The following is a 25,449-nucleotide window of genomic DNA, read 5'->3' as shown; positions in this document are numbered from 1 at the left end:
GGAGAGAGAGAGAGAAAGGGGGGAGGAGAAGGAAGCCTTAACTCCTATATGTGCCTTGACCAAACGAGTGCAGGTTTTCGAACTGCTGACCTCAGTATTCTAGGTCGATGCTTTATCTGCTGCCTCACCACAGGTCAGGCTAGGCTTTTTTATTTTACAGAGAGAGGAGAGAGAGGCAAGAGAGGGATAGGGAGCAAAAAGTTTCAACTCATAGTTGCTTCACTTTAGTTGTTCATTGCTTGTATATGTGCCTTGACCAGGGAAGCTTGGGTTTTCAACTGGACCTCAGTGTTCCAGGTCAGTGCTCTATTCACTGTGCCGCCACAGGTCAGGCAAAGAACTGGTTTTTTGTTTTGTTTTGTTTTTAAGATTATATTTACTGATTTTAGAGAGAGAGAGAAAGGTGGTGGTGGAAGAGCAGGAAGCATCAACTCATAGTTGCTTCTCATATGTGGCTTGACAAGACAAACCTGGAGTTTGGAACTGGTGACATCAGCATTCCAGCTTAACGTTTTATCCACAGCACCACCACAGGTCGGGATGAACTTAGAGAATTTTTTCTTTTAATTATTTAAAAAAATTTTAATTTTAATTTATTATGTTAACATGGATTCAAGTGTCCCACTCAATATAATTCCCTCACCCCACCCCCTCATTCCCCATTACATCCCTTTTGTCCCCTTCCCCCTAACTCTCTCCTCTCTTCCTTCTGGGATTTGTTGTACTGTTATCTGTATCTACGTGTTATGTATATATAATTTTACTAATCCCTTTACCTTCTCTGATCCCATCCCCTTATCCCCCTTCCCTCTGACAGCTGTCCCTCTGCTCTCTGTGATCTTGCCTCTGCCTCTGTTCCATTCCTCAGTTCACTTTGTTCATTAGATTCCACATATAAGTGAAACCATATGATATTTGTCTTTCTCTGCCTGGCTTATTTTACTTCACATAACAATCTCCAGGTACATCCATGCCATTGCAAAAGGTAAGATTTCCTTTTTTTTCACAGCCACGTAATATTCCATTGTGTATATGTACTATTGCTTTTTAATCCACTTGTCCACTGACAGATAGTTGGGCTGTTTCCAGATCTTGGCTATTGTAAACAATGCTGCAGTGAACATGGGGGTGCATACTTCTTTTGAACTTGGAGAATTTTTAATTAGACAATCTGTGAGTGAAGCCAAAACACATTTGGACATTTCAGAATTGAAAGGGAGCAGGTCAAGGTTAGTATGCCCACAGCCTGCTTCCTTTGGGTTTTTCCAGTTGAAGGCAGCTGCAAAACTCTACAACACTAGAAGACACCAGGTGTAGGATTTCTACCTGAAGAAAACAGAATTGTAAAAGATAGCTGATTGAACACACTTTTTACTTTCTCCTAAACTACTAAAACTAAAGGAATTTTTAAAGACATAATCCTACAAGGATAAAGTGTATGTGAGAAGAAACAGCATCAACTCTTTGGAAGCTGTGAAATGGATGAACAAGCGGTACTGACTTACAGAATGGATGAAGAATGAATTCTGTCTCCTCAGTGGAGAAGGCCAAGAGCAAAGTCCATCTAAACCACCAAGTAATCAGAGTCCAGGAATGAGTGGCATCAGCTCCTTCTGGCAAAATGGGGTGGGTGCGTGTGCCATTAGGGAGGGTGATTGAAAGCTGTTTGAGGCCTGACCTGTGGTGGCGCAGTGGGATAAAGCGTCGACCTGGAACACTGAGGTCGCCGGTTCGAAACCTTGGGCTTGCCTGGTCAAGGCACATATGGGAGTTGATGCTACCTGCTCCTCCCCCTTCTCTCTCTCTCTCTCTGTCTCTCTCTCTCTAAAAAATCAATAAATAAAATATAAATAAATAAAGTGTTGGTCTTAAAAAAAGAAAAAAAGAAAGCTGTTTGAGAAGCAGTTGGATCCCTAGATGTTCCTCTTCTTCTCCAGACTGCTGGGTGATGTTCTCCTAGCCTAGCGGAGGAAGCCTCAAACAGTTTCCTCAGGCAGAACAGTAAAACAGAGGGTCTTTTTAGTAACCAGAAAACAGGAGTTAAGTAAATGATGTGTTCATACTAATTGCAAAACTTCTTCCTCTACTCAGAATGACAACAGCCAGTCCCTCACTTCCATGCCGAAAACTAGGCAAGTCTTCTTCTAGGTAGGAGACCATCAGACTCAGAGGAAAGGCCTAGTGACACTGACAGAAAGTTGACATTGGAGGGTTCCCAACAGATGCCCCGACAACTCATCCTACAGGTGGGCTGTCTCACCCACTCTCAGAGCTTCCAGGCAACTTCTGACGCCCTTGCCTTTAAATATGAGCAGCAAAGCAGGCATGAGGAGACCTGAGAACAGCATCTAATATGAAAAACTAGAGACTAAAACCAAAAAATGTGGTGAAAATAGAAAATATGCAGGAAGTAAAAGTACATTACAATATAACAGCAACTAGCTTCAAAGAAGTCATGGATTCTTATTTTACTCAATACACCCACGAAATCAAAAATCAAAGTAAATTTTTTCTGAAAATAAAAAGAGCCCTTAGGGCCTGACCTGTGGTGGCGCAGTGGATAAAGCGTCGACCTGGAAATGCTGAGGTCGCCGGTTCGAAACCCTGGGCTTGCCTGGTCAAGGCACATATGGGAGTTGATGCTTCCAGCTCCTCCCCCCTTCTCTCTCTCTGTCTCTCTCTCCTTCTCTCTCTCCTCTCTAAAAATGAATAAATAAAATTAAAAACAAAAACAAAAAACTAGGAGATATTTCAAAATGAATATGAAGCAATAAAATATCCCCTAATTTTAAAAAAAAAATTAAAAAAAAAAAAAAAAAAAAAAAAAAAGAGCCCTTAGGAAAAATGGAAGGAAGCCCACCAAATACCCAATCCAGTGCCTTAAAGGAGATCCACAACACTGAACTGGCTTCGAAGAGAAGTTTCTACAAGCTCCCAGCAGGAGAACACTACACAGAAAGGTTAAGGGGTCCAAATGAGTTTGTATTTCTCAAAAGGACAATAGAAGGTAGGAGACAATGGAGCAATGCTGTCAAATTTCTGAGGGAAAAAGATTTCCAACCAAAAAATCTGTACTCCCTCAAGTTATAAACCAAGTATTCCTGAAGAAAAAGCATTTTCAGGCTTGTAAATTCTCAAAAATGTCACCTCCCACACACCCTTCCTTGAGGAGCTAGTAGACAGAGGCTGTGCTCCAGCTAAGGGGTGAGTGAACCCCAGAGAGGAAGCGGGAGTGAACAGGAGGCTGAAGGTGGAGAGACGGGACCACGGGACGTGCATGTCAGGGACCGTGTTAGAGCACTTGGAAATGGCTGCCCGTGGGACAGGGGGACTCGGGGAGGACTGAGAAATGCTGCTTATTTTACTCTCCCTTGTGGAACTAGTCAATTCCTTAAATTGTTACAGTGATAAAATTAAAATTTTAAATTAAAAAAAGCAATATTGCTGAGTTAATCTTATTTTACTTTTTTGGAAATAATGTTTAAAGAGATGTTTATAGGCCCTGGCCGGTTGGCTCAGTGGTAGAGCGTCGGCCTGGCGTGCAGAGGTCCCGGGTTCAATTCCCGACCAGGACACACAGGAGAGGCACCCATCTGCCTCTCCACCCCTCCCCGTCTCCTTCCTCTCTGTCTCTCTCTTCCCCTCCTGCAGCCAAGGCTCCATTGGAGCAAAAGATGGCCCGGGCGCTGGGGATGGCTCCTTGGCCTCTGCCCCAGGCGCTAGAGTGGCTCTGGTCTTGACAGTGCAATGCCCCGGATGGGCAGAACATCGCTCCCTGGTGGGCATGCCGGGTGGGTCCTGGTTGGGCGCATGCGGGAGTCTGTCTGACTGCCTCCCCGTTTCCAGCTTCAGAAAAATACAAAAAAAAGAAAAAAGAGATGTTTATAATTTATTATGAACTCTTTGAAATAAAATAGCCATATTTAAATTTCTTTATATTGGTCCTCAACTCATATTAGCATTTCCATTTGTACCTAATGCAATTATGTTAACATTATGTTAGCATATGACTTTGCCTTTTCCAGAGCTCTAATTAAGATTTTCAGTAAGTATGCGGATGGAAATCTCTCATTCACCCTTGTTAAACACCATTCTTATTTGATTATGTTGGGCAGATAAAATGTATTATGCTCACTTTGTTAAAAATAGGCGCTGCCTACGTGAGGCCATTGCCCAGGTGATATTAATGTGTGTTGAGAATTGTTGTAGCCTGAGGCTTGGTTTTGGGATTAAGCCTGTCCCACCCTTTTTTTGTGTGAGGTGGTACAATCCTATCATGCCTCAGAGAAGTGACTTTGTATTAGAGACTTCCCTATTATGTATATTGGATTAAGGGTTTGGATTTCTACACTATAAAAGGGAGGCAGAACGAGACTGGCTCTTGGTTCCTGAGGTTAGCATGAGAGAGCAGAGAGAATAGAGCCAGCAGCGGGAGGAGGCCACGTGGAGAAGGCCAGGAAAAGCAGCCAAGGTGGCGGAGTGCTGAGTGAGATGCCAGTTTGTACAGAGTTTGTATCTGGGATAAGGAAGGAGATGGGGAACAGAGGTGAATAAGTCTGGTGAGCTAGAAACCTTTGATTCTAGGAAACTCGGACAAGTCAGTAGCTTTGTGAGCACTGAATGTGACTGGGTTTTGGAGCCCAGTGTGTATTTTTACTTGCCCGCCGGGTGCAAACTAGAATTAAAGACTATGGCCCACCAGTTTGTGGCTCCATTGTTTCTTTACCGACTGTCCGAATCCAATGCGAACCTGCATGGGCCAGGAGGCTGCTGTGTTGGCAGCCCTGGCTACTGGCTTTACAGATTATAAGACCACTAATTCCTCCTGGTTTTTGTCTTTCAAACAATTTTTTATTTTTTATTACGTGAATGCAGTTTATACTGGTCCAGCAGATGGTTTACAAGGTCCAGGTGTAAGAAAAATTGACAAACTAAATAGAAAAGAAGACAACCATAGTGTAGAAAACAGAGAGTAAGGTTACCTCCGCAGATCTATTTATTAGAAGGACCATGCTAGGAATTCTTTTCCAATTTATTTTAAAGATTTTTAGGCACTGTTGGTCAAATAAGTTTGTAAATAATGATATATATGTTTGCTTGCTTATAGTTTGCATTGGATGTGGGGGGACATGCTGTAAGCAGGCAAGATTCTTATAGCCTAAGGCTTAGTTTTAAGACTAAGCCTTTCCCACCCTTTTTGATGTAGGGTGGTGCCTCTTATGAGGAATCCCATTATGCCTCAGATAAGTGACTTTGTATCAGAGACTTCCTTGTTTGTATATAGAATTAAAGGTTTTGATTTCTATAATAAAAAGTGGGGCAGACCGGAGCTTGCTCTCTTTCGGTTCCTGAGATCAGCATTAGAGGAGAGAGCAGGCCATGTGGAGGAGGCCAGGAGAAGCAGCCAAGATGGTGGAGTGTTGAAAAAGAAGCCAGTTTGTGCAGAGTTTGTGCAGAGAGAAGGATATGGGGAACAGAGGTGAATAAGGCTGGTGAGCTAGAAACCTTTGATTCTAGGAAACTTGGATAAGCAGTAGCTTTGTGAGCACTGAATGAGTGGGTTTTGTTTTGTTTTGTTTTTCAGAGACAGAGAGTCAGAGAGAAAGGGATAGACAGGGACAGACGACAGGAATGGAGAGAGATGAGAGAGAAGCATCAATCATCAGTTTTTTTGTTGCAACACTTTTGTTCATTGATTGCTTTCTCATATGTGCCTTGACCGCGGGCCTTCGGCAGACCGAGTAACCCCTTGCTCGTGCCAGCGACCTTGGGTCCAAGCTGGTGAGCTTTTTTTTTTTTTTCTCAAACCAGATGAGCCCACACTCAAGCTGGCGACCTCGGGGTCTTGAACCTGGGTCCTCGGCATCCCAGTCCGATGCTCTATCCACTGCGCCACTGCCTGGTCAGGCTGAATGAGTGGGTTTTGGAGTCCAGTGTGTGTTTTTACTTGCCCGCTGGGTGCAAGCTAGGATTAAAGCTAATGGCCCACCAGTTCTTGGCTTCCTTGTTTCATTACCGACTGTCCAAATCAAATGTGAACCTACATGGGCCAGGCTGCTGTGATGGTGGCCATGGCTACTGGCTTTACAGGCACCCACTCTGCATTGAGCATTATGAAAATAATAACAGCCAACAGTCAAGTACTCAAAGTATGCTAAGTTCTAATTGTTTTACCTACTCACTTAATTGTTACAGAAACACTATGAAGTAAATATTTATTATTCCCAATTTGCAGACAAAGAAAATGAGACTTGGAGAAAATAAGTACATTTTCTGAATTTCTTGGGAAATAGCAAAGCAGGGAATCAAGCCTGTGGAGGAGACCACAGAACCAAAGAAGAGAAAGAAATAAATTAACTACCGAGCACTTTACTATGGTCTAGAAAGTACTATCATTGTATTTATTATCACAACAATGTAATGAATGATTATTACTTGCTTATACTTGTGAGAGAGGTTAGGAGACCTTCCCAGAGTTCCAGAGATAAGCTTTGGCTCTCAAAAAATTTATTTCTCCTAGAAGTTAATGCAAACAACAGGAGACACAACTGCAGATGATGCCCTATGTGTGGGTAAGTAAGAGTGCAGTTAAGGTCTCCAAGAAAGTACATTGAAAACTAAGGGAGATGCTGGTGAGACTTCCTGGGCTTGATGGGTCCATTCTGAATAGTCAAAGAGGAGGGTGAACTGCATTGTTCCCAGTTATTGTTCTTGCAATTTTCCTCTTCTTGTAAATGTTTATTATTTTACAAAATATTGGCTTTTCTGTTGACAGAAATCATTTCTAGATTCCCCTCTTTTTATAGATTCCCCTTTTTTCAAAGCAGGAACAAATGCCTAAGCTTAGAAAATGGTAAGAAGTCTGGATGAAAGAGCAGAGTGTGGGAACTCAAGAGGAGGAAGGTTAGGACAAAGGAAGGAGGGGTAAATACCAGGAAATAAAGAGATGAAAGGGGAAAAATATTAGAGTTTAGGAAAGTGAAATTCTCTGATGAAAGTCTATTTTGAGAGAGGTCTTGGACTCAAAGCTTTTGTGACCTCTATGCTCTTGAAAAGGTTTTCATAAATTGGATACTGTCATCCTTTTTTAAAAATAAGAACTTTAGAGGTATAGGTGAGAAGAAAGATTTCTCTCAGCCAAGATGTCTGCAGTCCTTCAGCTCAGTGGCACCTCGTTCCAGTCTCAGGAACTATTGCCACCATTTATTTAGCCCCTGGGATGAAGTCAATGGTGACTGTTAGTAACATGAGTTCTATCCACCCGAAAAAAAATTGCTTGTACATCTTGTGACATCTTCCATGGACTCTGCAATAAAAATCAATTATAGTCCCTTTTGATGGGATGAACTAATTTAGGAAGAAAAATGGTTAGAAACAGAAGGCAGCTTGATGCTTATGTTGCCAGATTTGTTCAGCATGTGATTCAAAAGCCGTGGACAAGTTTTCCTGGCTGTTCTCCCAACAAACAACCTTTAGCTTACTTAAAAGCCAAAATCTGTGACTAAAAAGAGTGTGCTAGGGAGAAATTTCTGACAGATAAAATTAGCTAATTCTGGCAAACTCAAATAACATATATACATGTATTCACATACCTTTTTTTGAAACGAAGCTCAAAATATATCAAGATCTAACTAAAACTGCTCCTTAAGGCTCCAAAACTCAATTATAATAGCTAATTTTTTAAAAGACTTTATTTATTTATTCATTTTAGAGAGGAGAGAGAGAGAGAAGGGAGGAGCAGGAAGCATCAACTTCCGTATGTGCTTTGACCAGGCAAACTCAGGGTTTCAAACCAGCGATCTCAGTGTTCCAGGTCAATGCTTTATCCACTGCGCCACCACAGGTCAGGCAGCTAACTTATTTTTTTAAGCTAACATTTTTCAAGTGTTTACTATGTGCCAGGCATTACATTTAAAGTTAATATCAGCATTAGGAGTTAGATACTATTTTCACATAATCGTATTGAAATGAATCAAGGGGAAGCTAGTTAGCTTCCCCAGATGGAAAAGATAAAAAATGACAGAGCCAGGGATGGAATTCAGACAGTCTGACTTTATTACACTGTTGATAAAGTCCTTAACCTCAAGGAGTTTATAACCTGACAGTGGATTCAAACAAGTATCCTTTAGTTTGGTAAGTATACATAGTAAAAGTGCAGAAGACCTTAGTAGGAGACCATTGGACCTTGCTTGTGGCTATGAAGAGCAATGCAAGAGATGGCTAAACCAAGACAGAAACTGGAAATGGTGCCAGAGGCAAGTGTCCCAGAGAGAAGAGTACTCAGGCCGGAGCTTGGAAGGAGAGGTTTAGTCCATTTTGATAGATTTGTATGCTAAGGATGGACCTGATTTGCATTTCTGAAACTGTTTTTGACTGGTTTGGAGAAGGACTGGTGAATAAAGCAAGAAAAGAAGCAGGGGAATTTGTTAGGAGACGATTGCCTTGGGCATGAACCAAGGCAGCAGCAGTGGACATGGGAGAAGCAGACCACTGGAGAGCTGCTCACAGTGCAGATGACAGAATGACATCAGAGGCAACAAAGAAGACAGAACCAAGGATGGATCCGAAATTTCTGCCTTGGGCAACTGGATGGATGGGATGCCACTCACCAACATGGGAAATCCAGGCAGAGAAACAGGTTCAAAAATGTAGCTGAAAGAAGATAATTCCATTTTGACTCTGTTGAGGTATCTATGCAACATATAAATACATAGGGGAATCATTCTTTATAAAAGAATAACTTGTGAGTTATTTTATTTTTCCCGTAAGAGTTCTTAGTTTATTAATCCTCTCATAAATAATCTGCACTGCCTGACCTGTGGTGACGCAGTGGATAAAGTGTTGATCTGTAATGCTTAGGTCGCTGGTTGAAGACCCTGGACTTCCTGATCAAGGCATATACTGGAAGCAAGGTGATGCTCCCCCCCCCAATCAATAAATGAAATCTTAAAAAAAAAAAATCTGCACAACCACCAGATAAAGTCACCAGAGTATCCTTACTCCTTCTGTTGTCCAGTCTCCAGCTCACTTTCGCAGTTCTAATGTTGGCCTTTTCAGTCCCCCTGACTTTCTTCATTCTGTTCTTGAGTCTCCTTCTCTGTTTTTCTGAGGTCTTCTCATACAGGCTATATCTTGCAAGTCTATGTTTGGGCTCATTATTCTTTGTATAATCTAAATTATAAATCATGTGAAAGCCAGTTGTCTTGTGACCACCAAAATTGATATTGAATCCAAACACAAAGATAATATCTGGTGTGGTTCTATACATTTTGGTTAGTTTTTCCCAAATTTCTTTCTTGGGTACTGTTGCCTTCACAGGGTGAAGGACATCACTGACCATTTGTTTCCGCTGAGTCTGTTGGTCATGAACTTCCTGGTCCAGATAGTTACTGTGTCATTCATAATGGTGCTGATCTTTAAGCAGTGAGAGAGGGAAAAAAGTCGTGGAAGTGATTTTAATCACTTAGTTTTCCTAACATGTTTTTAAAAGCTTGCTTTACAAAATTTTTCCAATAGAACCTTTTTTTTTTTTTGCATCTAGTTATCCACAACTATTAAGACATACATATGCATTTTTTATCTTATCACTAGGACTTTGCAAATATAATATTCTTTCTTTCTTTAAATTAAAAAAAGTTTTAAGATTTTATTCATTTATTTTACAGGGAGCTGAAGGAGTGGTGGGTCAAGAAATATTAACTTATAGAGTGTTCACTTTAGCTGTTCATTGCTTACTTGTTATATGTGACTTGACCTGGCAAACCCAGGGTTTTGAACTGGATACCTCATTGCTATATAGGTTGATTCTCTATCCATTGCACCACCACAAGCCAGACTATATTTTTCTTTTTAAATAATTGAACCTTGACCAGATAGCTAAGTTGGTTAAAGCGTCGTCCCGATATGCCAAGGTTGCGGGTTTGATCCCCAGTCTAGGCACATACAAGAATCAACCACTGAATACATAAATAAGTGGAACAACAAATCAGTGTTTTTTTTCTGTCTCTCTCTCCTTCGCTTTCTCTAAAAATCAATATGTAAAACAATTTTTTTAGATTTTATTTATTAAATTTTAGAGACAGGAGAGAGAGAAAGTAGGGGAAGAAGCAGGAAGCATCAACTCGTAGTAGTTGCTTCCTGTATGTGCCTTGACCGGGCATGTCCAGGGTTTTGAACCAGTGACCTCAGTGTTTCAGGTTGACACTTTATACACTGTGCCACCATAGGTTAGGCAAAAAATTTTTAAATACCCAAGAACATCATATAACTGATTCAAAAAATGAAATGCACCCCCATGTTTATTTATGGCAGCACTGTTCACAATAGTGAAGATCTGGAAACAGCCCAAGTGTCTGTCAGTGGATGAGTGGATTAAAAAGCAGTGGTACATATACACAATGGAATACTATGGGGCCATGAAAAAGAAGGAAATATTACCTTTTGCAACAACATAGATGGACCTGGAAACTATTATGTTAAGTGAAATAAGCCAGGCCGAGAAAGAAAAATATCATATGACCTCACTCATTTGAGGAATCTAAGGAGCAATGTGAACTAAGGAACGGAATTAAACCTGAAGGGAAGCGGGGAGGGTGTTGTTGGGAGGGGGGCAAGGGAGATGTTGAGAGGTATACGGGGGAGGGGAGATGTAGTCGGGGCGACACTAGAATCTATGTAAACAATAAATTAAATAAAAATTTTTAAATAAAATAGAAAAATTTTTGAAAAACTAACATATGGATCTAGTAAAAAAATAAGCTCAAACAATACAAAATATTTTATAATACTGTAAGTCTTGTCACTGGTATGAACTTCCATTTAGCTTAATAGATATAAGATGGTTACATACAGAACTATTATATATGTTTATGTACATATTTAATAATATATTACATAAAATATCACATAACATTATTTCACAGTATATACACACATATATTTCTTTGCTCTGTCAGCTGATAGGGCCTAGAAGCAATGCCATTCCAATAGCAAAGAGCACATCTACTGCCCACATCTTGATTTCTAGCAAAATTCTCTGATAAAAGAAATAGGAGTTCTTGGAGAAATGGCTGATTCTCAAGGACTGGCACAGGAAATATCCAAAATAAGCCTGGAGCTTTTTATAGTCCCAGAAAGTAAGGAAGTGCCCCAAAAACAAAAAGCAGAGCCACCCTACACTAACCGAGGGCTTGTCACAGGGGCACAGAGCCACATAAGAAGCTTTCTGACAGCCAAAGTGGAACAGTCTGATCAACAAATGACCTAGTGTGGGGTCATGATATAAAATATAAAATAAACACTCATGATTCCATACTAACATGAATAAAAGATTGAACAAATAAATCGGGAGCAGAGGAGACAAATCTCTTGCAGAATTTCAAGTAATTTATGTCTGTATTTTGCCCTCAGGAGGGGGAGTTTAATCCCCCAGTTCTTGAGTATGAGCTGCACAGAGTGACTTCCTTCTAAAGAGAACAGTATAGAAAAGAGGGTAAAGCCTGGCCGTTGGTGGCACAGTGGATACAGCATCGACCTGGTTGCTGAGGTTGCCAGTTCCAAACCCTGGGCTTGCCCAGTCAAGACACATAGGACCAGTAAGCAATGAACCACTAAAAGTGAAACAACTATGAGTTGATACTTCTCACTGTCCTACACTGATAAAATTAATAAATAAAATCTTTTAAAAAAGAAAGAAAGAAAAGAAAAAGGGGGTAGAAGTGGAGAGAGTCTGTTTATAGTGGAGAAACCTAGCAAACACTACCACAGCCAGATGATCAAGATCCAGATCAACAACGATCAATCGTGTTGATGGTATGTATCCTTAGTATGATGTGATGAAAATGCCTCTGTACTTCTCCTTCCCAAGCCCGTAACTCTAGTTAAAGTATGAGAAAAACCAGACATGTTCTAACAAAGGAGCATCCTACACAATACTTGGCCAGTGCTTCTCAAAGCTATCAAGACCATCAAAACAAAGGAAGTCTAAAAAACGTCACAGCCGGGAGGAACCAAAGAAAACATGACAGCCAAACATAATGTGGTATTCTGGAACAGAAAAATGACATTAGGGGAAAACTAAGGAAATCTAAACTATTGACTTTAGTTAATAATAATGTGTCAATATTATTTTTTAAATTGTGGCAAATATATCATACAAATTTAAGGAGCTCACAGAGGAAACTGGGATGGGGTACATGTGAACTCTCTGTGCTTTCTTCTCAATTTTTCTATAACTCTAAAACTGTTCTGAAAATCCAGTGTATTCTTTTTAAGTCTTTTGCTTCCATCAGGACCAAGTGTGATTCTCTCCAGAAATAGTCCGTATTTAGAGATAGTCTCCATTCGCCCCTTTTCCTTCTCTCCATCTTTCTCTGCCTTGTACCCTGAAGAGTGACATTTGGGCAGTCAGTATATGCTCAGCAGCTCTGAAGCTCCTTCCATAGAATTGGGGCGATGGAGAGGAGAGGGGAAGCCCCTACTTCACAGATCAGGGGGAGAAGGGGGAAAGGCAGGTGACTGTTTCCCCAGTTCCTTCCTTGTTCAGCTCAGACTTAGCAGAGGTTCTTTTTTTTTCCTGAAGGCTGCAGTTTCTCTTGGTCAACCCTCTCCATCAACACTTGGGTTCTGGTAACAGCTCCCTCCTCCCGACCCTCAGACTGGGATTGCTGACAGCTCCCTCCTCTGATGGTGGACAGCAGCAAGCTCCGCAGCTGGCCCTGAGATGCTTCCTGCGCTTTGCTAGTTTTCTTTGGCCCCTTCCGCACTTTTATAGATTCCCTGTGTTAACTTTATCTCACTGTGTTGTCTCTTTCTTCCTATGACTCTGATTAATATATTCAAATGTGTATTCCCTTCTGTACAAATATGAGCAACTTTACACATTTTTTTCATCTATAGAAGACTTTGGGTTTCTTTCCCTGTCCATATATAATTGATCCCCTTTATTAGTATCTCATCATCTATGAAGATCATCTTATGTCCAAAGGGGAGAATGAAAAGCTGTAATTAGCCGAGGACCATGCAGCCTGTGATGGGGTGATGACTGACGATAAATTTTGACACTGTGGTGAGGTGAACTGATGCTGCTAATGTCCCAGTTCCTATTCCAGCAGACTTTTATATTCCAGCTCAGCCCAACTGTGTGACTTGGGTGAATTACCTAACCTTTCTGTGTATATGTCCTCATTTGTAAAATGGGGATAACAATATTCATTTCAAGGTAATACTTACACTCAAAAGCAGTTTAGTTATCAAGTCAACTTTCTAGTCAGCCCACACTTGGCAATATGGCACATGGAGTGGAAATTACTCCGTGGGCCTCCATTCAGATCTCCCTCCCTTCCCTGACCCTTCAGTTCTTCCTCCTCAGTCTCCCTCAGCTTCTTCCTCTCCTCCCTGTTCTCTGCTCACTGCACTGATCTGTCTCATTGTGCAGCTTAGGTTTTCTCTCTGCTGATATTTAATATTCATTTAAAAAAAAACAGAGAGAGAGAGAGTCAGAGAGAGGGATAGATAGGGACGGACAGACAGGAACGGAGAGAGATGAGAAGCATCAATCATCAGTTTTTCGTTGTGACACCTTAGTTGTTCATTGATTGCTTTCTCATATGTGCCTTGACCGCGGGCCTTCAGCAGACCGAGTAACCCCTTGCTCAAGCCAGCGACCTTGGGTCCAAGCTGGTGAGCTTTGCTCAAACCAGATGAGCCCGCATTCAAGCTGGCGACCTTGGGGTCTCGAACCTGGGCCCTCCACATCCCAGTACGACGCTCTATCTACTGCGACACCGCCTGATCAGGCAACATTCATTTTAAAACTAAGAATTAGACAGTAGATTCTAGGGTTAATTGTGTTTTTACTAACTTATTGTTCAATAGGAGACGTATGAATAAATTTAAAAAGCATTTTTATAAAGCCAAGTGACTGTCCGCCAGCCAAAAAGAGAAAGATACTCTTCCCCAGAAGAGACGCGGCTGCCTTCCACCAGAAGCAGTTCGTTTTCCTGCCTGAGCCCACTTCTGCTCAGATCCACTCGCGTGTCACCGCAGCCGAGAACTTTCTGAGTGGATAGCACTGCCAGTACCAGAAAAGTCTAACTACATGCAAGAATTAGAAACAATTTAATACATTCTAAATCTTAAGAATTTTTCCTGTACTTTTACATGTGTCATTAAAAAACATAGCTGCCAAAAAATTTTATTCAGAGAATAAAATTGTTCTCCAAAGATTTTATTTTTAATTTTTTTTTTCTCTTCATGTGAGTTCATGGATTACCTGCATCTTACAGAAGAAAAGAAGCCCCTTCTCCCAGGAGCTCTCTGGGGCTAGCTGCCAGCCTTGGAGCCTGGCTCCCTCCACTCCCTAAATACCTGGTTGTGATCGCCACATGCTGCTGCAGACTCCAGCTTTGTTATCTGCAGATTGGCACACCTGACCTTCCACCGCCCTGCTTGCCTTTGTTTCTCAAGCTCAGCAGCCCTAGTCTGACTCAGGATTTTGCTGTCGCTGTGTTTCCCAGGAAGGCATTCTTCTACTGGTACTTCAAATCTCTCTTCAGATGTCACCTCCTTGAAAAGAGAAGTTTTCCCTAATAACCCCATTGCAAGAGGTCTTCCTTCTCCCCATGCTATGCATTGCCCCTTTCAGTAATTCTACATATCATTCTGCTTATTTCTCTCATAGCTTCTTATCATAACAGACTATTAATCTGATTTATTTACTTGCTTAGAGACATGGACCCCCACTAGGCTATAAGTCCTTTGAAGGCAGAACATTGTCAAACTACTTGTTCACTGTTGTACCCCCAACACTTGCAACGGTGTCTGACACAAGTAATGGGCTCAATAAATACTCACTGAGTGAATAAATTGATGGATAAATGGATGGATGAAATACTTAAACATCCAATTCAGGATAACATAGCACATCAGTATTTACTTGAAACATCCCTCAAGTTTCCCTTTTCTCCCTTCATGGACAAACCACAGAGTTCTTGGGATATGGTGTGCAAGGATAACTTAAATATTTAAATAAAAAACTTAGGCAGACTCTTAAATTATTCTTTGCTTAGAAAACTATGCCATTGCTGTGGTCAGGTAATTTAGTTGATTAAAGCATCATTCCAATACACCAACATTGTGGGTTTGACCCCAGTCAGAGCACATACAAAAATCAACCAAGGAATGCATAAATAAGTGGAACAAATCTCTCTCTCTCTCTCTCTCAAATCAATCAGTCAAAAAATTTTTAAAAAGAAAACTATGCCATTATTTTATGCTAGTGAGTGACAAATTTACTAACCAAATATCAAATTTGAATTAATATTAAATAATGTGTGTTTCCTCCATTATCTGAGACATTTATGGAGTTATAATGTATAAAAATAAATTTTTATTGATACGGAAAGTTGCTTTAAATTGAAATGAATTGCCACATGGATTTAGAAAGAATTTTCTTGTTTAGTGGTTTTTATTTTTAAAGAATAAACTCTCATCTTTTTAAATTAGTTTCTTTCCAACACAATGACTTCTTAAGATTCCATCATTAAATGATCAATTAATAATTTAACAAGTATTCTTCCAGTACCTATTACATTGCCATAATTTGCCAAACTATTCTGGAAACAAAAGAAGATATAATTTTATTTACTTGAAATTCTTCTGATTAAAGAACTTTTAAAATTATATTTTTAAAAAGGAAGAAAATATAAATAAAAATCTGCCCTCTAGACCAGAAAAAAGTAGCAAGACTGACTACAGTGTACTTGCTCTCGATTTTAATTAACATAGGACTCAATTAAATCATTCTTGTGACACACAGTCACTCAAAAACATAGACTTACACTTTTACACATATAGATCCACATTTTATCAATTCTGGTATGCCATTAACTGTAAAGTTCACAATTATTTTATGAACCACTAAAAAAAAACCTGTCAAACTATAGAACACCATCAATTGTAAGATGAGTCCTGATAAAATGTGAAAAATGTGTATTTTAGAATCAGTGAAATAGGATGTACATTTAGTGACCGTTTGATGAATGTTTGTTGCACTCACAGATAGGAGACCATGGTTCATGCTTCTTTTGTTCCTCATTGTGCCATGGCCAGCACTAATAAATTCTTAATAAACCCTTGAATAAGTGAATAAAGGAATGAGTGAGTATGCAGATCTGATAGTGATTTGCCTTACATTCCAAGTGCCTAAATGATAAATAAGGAAATGCATTTTAATCAGTATTAACTGTTAAGTAAGTACTCTAGAGCAACTATTTTGAAGTGACATCTATCTCTTTGAAAAGAAGTCCTGGAAATGATTAAATTATCATAAAAAAAGAACCACACACCTCTATGGGAAACAGGTGAAGCTTGATTTGTAAAGACCCAGTGAGTAATCTGAGTTATTTAATATAACAAGTAAATTGGGTGGGGAGAGCAAGCTGTTTTCACCTCCTACTCATCTCTGTTTTTAAAAGACAGCCAAATTCAGATCTAGGAGAAAAGCAGTTTTATACTGTTATAGAAACCTCTAAGGGAGGTGCTGTTCTGTCCATGCAGCATTTATCCCTTGCATGTAACAGAAGAAAGCAGTATTTTCATCTAGGTCCATGCAGGGCTTAATATAGTGTGGTTTTTCTTCAATTTAATTTTTTTTTTTTTTTTTGTATTTTTCTGAAGCTGGAAACGGGGAGAGACAGTCAGACAGACTCCCGCATGCGCCGGACCAGGATCCACCCGGCACGCCCACCAGGGGCGACGCTCTGCCCACCAGGGGGTGATGCTCTGCCCCTCCGGGGTGTCGCTCTGCCGAGACCAGAGCCACTCTAGCGCCTGGGGCAGAGGCCAAGGAGCCATCCCCAGCGCCCGGGCCATCTTTGCTCCAATGGAGCCTTGGCTGTGGGAGGGGAAGAGAGAGACAGAGAGGAAGGAGGGGGAGGGGGTGGAGAAGCAGATGGGCGCTTCTCCTATGTGCCCTGGCTGGGAATCCAACCCGGGTCCCCCACACGCCAGGCCGACGCTCTACCGCTGAGCCAACCGGCCAGGGCTCAATTTAATTCTTATATAGAATAATGCTGTTCAAGAATTCTGTGTATTCTTTAAGGGAAAGTACACACTTTACTCTTGGTGTTATTTGGTAATCTTTTCTTGCCTCTGTCTTCTGACACCTTTACAATACTCTTTATTCCTTGGAATCATCACCACCACCAAATCATCACCAAGTTCTGATCCAAAGTGGTCCACAGAACTTACTGGACCAGACCAAAAGTGTCAAAACAGAAGTAACAGGGAGCAAAAATGTCTATCAGAATGAGCTATAAGAACGTCTCCTAATTAACTCAAGGAAGAATAGTGAGTCCTCTAGGTGAATTATTGTGTAACTCAGTGTATGATAGTATTAGATCCTAGGCTGCTATTGACAAAGTTAGAAAAAATTCATATGTACTCACATGGAAAGATATTTTGTGAGATAGCTTTAATTTCAAAACAAATGCTGTAGACCAATACGTAATATTTTTTAAGTCCTTTTAAAAATCTTTGAGCTATGCATATATCTGGTAGAAATCATAGGAAATAATTGTTGGAAGGAGTCATAGTGTTTTTTCTCAAGAAAATTTTTGTCTAGTGAGGGAGATAAGACTTGTATGTAAATAAAATTTTGATACTAAGGTGGATAGTAAAAGGCTTTTTAAGAGAGGACCAACCCTGGCTGGATAGCTCAGTTGATTAAAGCATCATCCTGATACACCAAGATTATGAGTTTGATCTTTAGTCAGGGCACATACAAGAATCAATCGATGAATGCATAAATAAGTGGAACAACAAATCAATGTCTCTGTCTCTGTCTCTTTCTCTCTTATTCTTCTCTTTCTCTAAAATCAATCAATAAAAATTTTTTATTTAATGACCTGTGGTGGTGCAGTGGGATAAAGTGTTGACCTGGAACACTGAGGTTGCCGGTTCGAAACCCTAGACTTACCTGATCAAGGCACATACAAGAGTTTATGCGTCTTGCTCCTCCCCCTTCTCTCTGTCTCTCCCCACCTCGCTCTCTCTCTCTCCTTTCTGAAAATTGAATAAAGTCTTTAAAAAATTAAAATAAAATAAAATAAAATAAAAAGAGAGGATCAGATAAGTTACCAAGAGAATCCAGAAAAGAAATTAAATTAATTCTGACTGAAGAGTAGCAAGGAATGTAATGGAGGAGACAGTGGTGTAACTGGGCCTTAAAGATATGAAAATCTATTTTAAAGAATTCTTTCCTTGGCCTGACCTGTGGTGGCGCAGTGGATAAAGTATCGACCTGGAACACTGAGGTCTCTGGTTTGAAACCCTGCACTTGTCTGGTCAAGGCACATATGGGAATTGATGCTTTCTGCTCTCCCCCCCTTTCTCTTTCTCCCTCTCTCTCTCTCTCTCTCCTCCCTAAAATGAATAAGTAAAATAAAAAAATAAAAAAATTCTTTCCTCTATTTCAGTGTAGTTGAGTTTCATATCCAACAATAATGTGCTTATAGAAATACATGTACACTATGTATAGGTGTGTCTCCTATGTCTCCATATATATGGAGAGATGCATATTTAGCACACACAGCAGTTTATCAGTAAATGTACATTTTAATAACATACAGAATCTTAGAAAAACTATACAGTTCATCATAGGATGTTTAGTAGTATTCCTGGCCTCTATCCCCTAAATTTCAGTAACATGACCCCAAGTGTGACAACCAAAAAGGTCTCTAGACATTGTCTTCTGGAGGACAAAACAGTCTTTAATTAAGAACCATTTGTACTTAATTCTTATCCACTAATAATTTTAAAGCTCATGATTTGGATTTTTATTTAGTTCCATTCAAGGGTTATAACCTTACTGGGTCAAGAAAGCTTTTAAAGATCTGTTGGAAGCTTTTGACTCATTCATTCCTCAGGAAAACACACATGCTCCTATCACGTCAAATACAGTTTCAGGGATTTACACTGGGTTCTCCTGAGAAGAGTTCTGTTTCTGGGAGCTTACAGGACTGTCCTGGCCTGTGCTTACAGCTAGATGGGTAACTGAGGGCGGTGTCCAGAGGTCCATATTTTAGAACCTCTTCTGTGTTTACTTCAGAACACTGATAATCAGGAGAATCATCCCATTCACCAAAGCTCCCTCCCTTTATCTTAACCTGCAGATGTCAGTTTCAACAAGAGTCTTCCCAGGAGAAATAAAACACTGATGAGGTAGGATAGATCTGCTTTCCCTCACTCCCTTCTACTCTAGTCGAGCTTGTTCCCTCCTTTATTGTCCAGGTAAATGAGAAGGAAGAACCAGAGAGTCAGTCAAGTAAGAAAGGGGTCCACCTAGACACTTGATATTGATTGTGAAACATAAACGAGGGAGAGAGCGAGAGAGACAGAGAGAAGTGCAAACTATGTATCTAAAACTTATGAATAAATTATGAACTCCATGGCCTCCGTTCACTGAGTTTTTCTAAAGACTTTTCACTTCTTCTTTTCATTTTTATTGAATTTATTGGGGTGACACTGGTTAACAAAATTATACAGGTTTCAGGAGCACAATTCAACAACATATCAGATGTACACTGTATTGTATGTCCACACCATTTATCCCTCCTATATTCTCTTCCACTTTCTAGAAATCCAAAGCCGTATTAAATACAAAACTGGCCATTGCTCCTTTTCAACTCCCTACCTGGCCTGAGCGCTGTGTGCCAGGCTGTGGAGTTTCCTGAGTGGGGCTCTGCACGTCTATAACAAGTTCCCCAAGGTTGTCGCGCCCCTGATTTCGCAGCCTCCATTAGTAATTGGAGAGTGAGTGACAGCCGGTAAGATTCTCAGCCTTTCCTGTTCGGGAAAGAGAAAGAATGCGGAAGGGGTAGGATTTCTTTCCCGGTAGGATAGATGGGGAAAAACCGCTGCCTGTGTGTCCCTCTTTTCTACTTAGGTGTCTCTATTGCTCCATAAATAAAACGTGTCCCTGCCTTCTGCGAGCACTATAAAGTCAGTGAAACAGCCCTGCCCAGGGCATTGCGGGCGGGACACAGTGGAGCAGTAGGTGAGATCACCGCTGAAGGTGTAGCGCACGCTACCCCGCTGGGGTTGGAGGTGGGACTAGTGTGAGTGCCTGGAGCCGGCGGACGAGGGGCAAGACGGCCTTCTTTCCGAGAAGCTGAGAGTGAGAAGGAAGCTGGGAAAACAAGCTTGGGGAAGAGTTCTGCCTCACTCGCCCTAGGTTATGCGCCAAGGAGAAGTGCGAGCCACCTCCCCGGAATCTGCCTACAATGCACACAGCTTCGGGACCCGGGAGCGTGGCTTGAGTGTCCCACGATCAGCCCGGAGCTGTGCTTCTCTCCAGTGCGCGCCTGGGGCTGCGCCCTGGGTTGAGTGCAGGGAGGGTGGTCCCCTTCCAGCCTTGCCCTCGCCCCGGGCCCCAGCGCGAGTTCGGGGACATTTCAGAACGCGGACAGCGCCCTGGCTGCCGGCCAGAAGGGAGAGACTAGTTGAGCTCCCGAAGCCCCCCAACGCGGGGCTCACTCCTTGCAGAGTTCGGGAACGCCGGGAAGCAGGTTCAGGCTGCGGGACCCGGAGGTCTTCAGGTGATCCCCTGCAGGGGGCGGTGCGCGCCCACAGTGGCTGCGCGCGGTCCAGGCTCTCCAAGATCCGAATTGGGGCCGGGAGTCGGCTAAACTGTGGTCGCTTCTCCCTATCCCGTCCTCTTCACCGTTTCTTCTTCTTCTCTCGGTCTCCTCTCTCGTCTTGGAAGGTCATGGAAGCGCCGGGCCGCAGGTCGGAGCCGCCGCCGCTCTCGGTGTACAGCGGCAGCTACGTGGTGTCTAGGCCGGTCTACAGCGAGCTCGCCTTCCAGCAGCAGAACGAGCGGCGGCTGCAGGAGCGCAGGACGCTGCGGGAGCGCCTGGCCCAGAGCTGCAGGTAGCGGCCGCCACGAGTCCTTCTTGCTGGGAGAAGGCTCCGCGTTCTCCGCCCAAAGTTGACTCTAGTCTCAGAAACGTAACTTTGGGGAGAGTGTGTTCCAGGAGTCTCGTCTCTCCTCCTCTTTTGGGGACACCTGCAGTGCTCCTTGGGGGGGTGGGTCCAGCGGGTCCTAATTACTTTCAAGTTTAGTCCAGGCTGAGGAAAGTGGGGAGAAAAGGATCTCGATTAAAAGGAGGTGATGGATAATCACCTGACAAGGAGGAGTCCCTGAAAGCCCGAGCTCGTTTAGGAAGGATGCCACTCAGGTCGAGATGCAGAATGACGGCCAGAGCGCAGAGAGAGAGGTGCGCTGTTCCTCACATCAGGCAGCGGAACCCCCTGCTAAACCTCCACTTGTCTCTAAACCCAAATGGGCCACCTGTTATTATAATAGATATCGCAAACAAAAAGAACTAGAGAACCCGCAACTGCTGCCAGATTGTATTTTTTTTGTGTGTATTTTTCTGAAGCTGGAAACGGGGAGAGACAGTCAGACAGACTCCCGCATGCGCCCGACCAGGATCCACCCGGCACGCCCACCAGGGGCGCCGCTCTGCCCACCAGGGGGCGATGCTCTGCCCCTCTGGGGCATCGCTCTGCCGCGACCAGAGCCACTCTAGCGCCTGGGGCAGAGGCCAAGGAGCCATCCTCAGTGCCCGGGCCATCTTTGCTCCAATGGAGCCCCCTGGCTGCAGGAGGGGAAGAGAGAGACAGAGAGGAAGGAGGGGGTGTGGGTGGAGAAGCAAATGGGCGCTTCTCCTTATGTGCCCTGGCCAGGAATCGAACCCGGTTCCCCCTCACGCCAGGCCGACACTCTACCGCTGAGCCAACCGGCCAGGGCCAGATTGTTTTTTTTTTTTTTTTTTTAAACTTGTATTATAGAACATTTCAAATACATAGAATAGTAAGCAATGTAGTATAATGAACCTCTCTCCGTGTTTTTGTGCATCACCTAGCTTCAATGATGATTTACAGAATTAATCTTGTTTCATTTATTGCCATCTGCTTGCCTCCCAGCTTTTGAAGCATCTAGTGTATCTATTTCTCTCTCTATATACACATATATAGTGATTATATTTTAAAGAAACCCATGTTAATATTTTTTTATCTTTTGGTTGTTAAATTAAAAGAATACTAAGTAGCAAGTTACAGCGAGGTGTACAAATATCATGTTAAGAGTTTTGTAAAAACTAGTTCTAAGCTTGTGTTGCCAAAATATAGAGTGTGTTTATTTTTCTTGAGAGAGAGAGAGAGAGAGAGAGAGGAGGAAGAGGAGGTGGAAGAGGAAGAGGAAAAAGAAGGAGGAGGAGGAGGAGGCGGAGGCACCTAGAGGTAGAAGTCTGAAAATTAATCTCCATTTAGAGACTCCGTCCACATTGATCAATGTATGGCTGGATCATAAAATGGGTTGTGTTGAGATATTTTCTCAGAGGATTAAGAAGGTGTGTATAGGGGGCAATTAATCCTGTGTTTTCTCGTCTAGTGCATTTAAAAGGATAGATAGAGTTCCTGGCAAAATCATGGTAAGCGCTTCATTGCTGGTATTTGCAATTCTCATTTTTTCTAAATAGTTGTAAGCATAAGTAGAGTTTGTTTCAAAACTTTGTGATTGCTTGTGGCTGAGATTAGATTGGAAACCAATTTTCTTGCTTCTCAACAGTTGTTCAAGAAAGAAAGCCCTTGGTGTGCTGAAGACGCTCATGCCCATCTTGGACTGGCTCCCGAAATACCGGGTCAAGGAATGGTTGCTTAGTGACATCATATCGGGAGTTAGCACTGGGCTAGTGGGTACGCTGCAAGGTAAGATGGTGGATTGGCTCTGAGTGACTGTGAATCACAGTATCCAGAAGCAGTTCTTAACTTCCTATAGGCTCCTGCAGGGGCTGCACCGAACGTTCACTCACCCTTGAAGGCTTCATCTTTCCTCTAGAGCCTCTTTGTGGAGAAAGTTGCCTCTTTCCCCCTCCTCTTCCTTAGAATTCTCTTTCTGGGAGATGGTGCTGGCTTCCTTAGCTGTATGGCTGCAACTAAAGGCCTCTTACCTAAGCAGTGGCTTGCCAACTTTTATTGACCATAACCCACAGTAAGAAATATCTATCACATCATGATCAGTGCATACATAACTCAAGTTTTGTGAAATAACATTTACCCCACTACAAATGATACACTCTGATATTTTTTATTTTTATGTTATTATGCTTATATATTTTATTATGTTTATAGATATAATTACAGCGCATTAAGGTACTTTACATCTCACACATGATTTTTGTTGTTGTTTTTAGAGAGAGAGAATGACAGGAAGAAAGAGAGGTGAGGGGGGAGATTGAAGCATCAACTTGTAGTTACTTTACTTTAGTTGTTTATTGATTGCTTCTCATATGTGCCTTGATTGGGGGCCTCAAGCTGAGCCAGCAACATTGGGCTCAAGCCAGTGACCTTGGGATCATGCCAATGATCCTGTACTCGAACTGGCAAATCCATTTCGTGTTCAATCTGATAACCCCATGCTCTAGCCAGTGACCTCAGGGTTTATATCTCACACATGGTCATGATCAGCAGTTTGAAACTGGCGTAAGGGAAAATGGAGGAGGTATTTTAACCTGGACTTCACATAAGTGGTTTTTTCTGTTCCCCTTTCCCCTCCTTTTTAAATCATCCCTGTGTTATAATCACTGGCAAAATGTTCCAGCATAGATTTTTTGTTACTTTTTTAAAAAAACTGGTTTTATATCTCATTTCTATGAATGTCTTGGAAATCTGTTGCCCAGTTGGTGAATAACATTCTCCCCTGTCCCCCGACCCCTTCATCTTGCTTTTGCCCTTCCTCCAGCTTTACAATGCCCCTGGATCAGGAAAACAGAAATCCCATTTATTTCTCATGATTTTATGGAGTATGAAGTGGCCATGCCAGGCATAAGTGTGCCAACTGGAATAGGATGTACCACCTGCTTTCAAGGAGCTAGCTCATAGCCATGGGGAATAGATAACAGTCAGATGTCAGGTTGTGGCTGTGGTGGAGGTAAGTAAGTTAGGAGATTGGGAAGGGCTTTCTGTAGGTAGAGCTGTCAGAGCTGAGTTTCTCTAAAAGTTAAATCTGAGTTTGCCGAGTGAGAGAAATAGGGTAGGGTGTGGATGTGTGTAGAAAGATGCCTTGGTAATATACTATTTCAGAAGTTAGTAATAGTTGTTGAGCAATTCATGAGCTAAAATTTGCCCATGGAGCTCTCAAGATTACTCAGAGCAAGCCAGGTAGATTCATATGGAGACAGAGGATGCTCATGGTCCCAGTGTGGAGTCTCAGCCTGGTCAGCTATGTTTGCAATCACAGAGGTGGATGGGTGCCTCAGGTGGGACTGCACAGCCTGAGTTAAACACAGCTGAGTGCCTGCATGCACAGTGGACTCTCGCATTTGTGACATGGCAGCACCTGGCACACCTGGGGGACAGGAAGCATCAAACCCATGTTTGTTTAGTTAGCACCTAGCATAGAGACTGGCACAAAATAGATGGCGCCTTACATATTAGTGAAGATCATCCGATTGTATCCTGGTAATGAATCATCTTTATGTATGAAAATGGTATGTCAAGTTTGGTTTCTCCCAAGTTTTCACAGACAAGCACCTTATAAGAATTTTAGTTTTATTTATTAATTATCAGACACTATGTAAGGGTTTAGGCCAGTTATCTCATTTAGTCCTCACAACAACTATTATTAACTCCTTTTTATTAGATGAGAAATCTGTTCAATCTTGCCCAAGCTCATGGAGCTGGTATGGTAGGTGGTAGAGCTGAGATTTTAACCCAGACTCTAATTCCTAAGATTATATACTGCACAGTTCTTTACTTTATGATAATTTGTTTTCCAGAAACATTATCTTTATAACTTTGTCTATGTAAGTTGAATTTCTGGGAAGTTAACCTTATTTTATTCATACATTCATTTATGACTCATTCACTTAATAACATTATAGAACAATTCTGTTTAAGTGTTCAGCTATGGGGATTCAAAGGGTTATTGACAGGCACAGGCACTGATCTCAAGGAGCTCATTTCCAGGGGGGGCAAGTAAAAGGAATAAATAAATTAATTAATAATAGATAGATATTGCAGAGTGTGGTGTATTAAATATGCTATAATAGGGTTTAATTTTGGGAGAGGGTAGATTTTAGATAGAATGGTCGAGGAAGACCTTACTGTGGGGACAGAGGTGAAATTTAATCAGGGACTGGAGGATGAGAAGGAGCTGCCTGTACTGATCTGAAAGGAGTGTATTGGGCAAAGGCACTGAAAGCCAAAGCAGTTTTGTATTTTCAAGGGAGGAAAGGAAAGCATCTGGTGCAGGGGGAGTGTAATGGGGGAAAAGTGGGTCAGCAGTGTGAGAGGGTAGGCAGGACTGGGATCAGCAAGGCAGCTGAGCACTCATTCTCAGGGTCCCTCCTTAACTGCTGTATTCCAGGCAGCTCACCCTCGTCT

At 41.9% G+C, this 25,449-nt stretch overlaps 1 protein-coding gene and 1 pseudogene across 3 annotated transcripts in view; one reads left to right on the top strand and one right to left on the bottom strand.

Moving 5' to 3' along the window:
* Positions 1 to 2,880: 2,880 nt before the first annotated feature.
* Positions 2,881 to 9,402, bottom strand: LOC136335562 (small ribosomal subunit protein eS24 pseudogene; annotated as a pseudogene).
* Positions 9,403 to 20,030: 10,628 nt separating this feature from the next.
* The window catches only part of SLC26A4 (solute carrier family 26 member 4), a 67,314-nt gene continuing 61,895 nt past the window's right edge, over positions 20,031 to 25,449 (top strand). For 2 of the 3 annotated variants that reach the window (XM_066272198.1, XM_066272196.1), the window contains exons 1-3: positions 20,031 to 20,056; positions 20,765 to 20,931; positions 22,634 to 22,773. In XM_066272198.1, the coding sequence (XP_066128295.1) occupies positions 20,768 to 20,931; positions 22,634 to 22,773 (304 nt within the window). In that variant the 5' untranslated portion in view covers positions 20,031 to 20,056; positions 20,765 to 20,767. Of the gene's footprint in view, positions 20,057 to 20,114; positions 20,598 to 20,764; positions 20,932 to 22,633; positions 22,774 to 25,449 lie in introns of those variants that run through there. The other variant, XM_066272197.1, reaches the window with a different exon arrangement.

This window comes from Saccopteryx bilineata, chromosome 4, assembly GCF_036850765.1.
Source record: "Saccopteryx bilineata isolate mSacBil1 chromosome 4, mSacBil1_pri_phased_curated, whole genome shotgun sequence".
NCBI classification, from domain to species: domain Eukaryota; kingdom Metazoa; phylum Chordata; class Mammalia; order Chiroptera; family Emballonuridae; genus Saccopteryx; species Saccopteryx bilineata.
The sequence above is the reverse complement of the archived record's forward strand: the minus strand, read 5'-3'. Positions and strand labels throughout refer to the sequence as shown.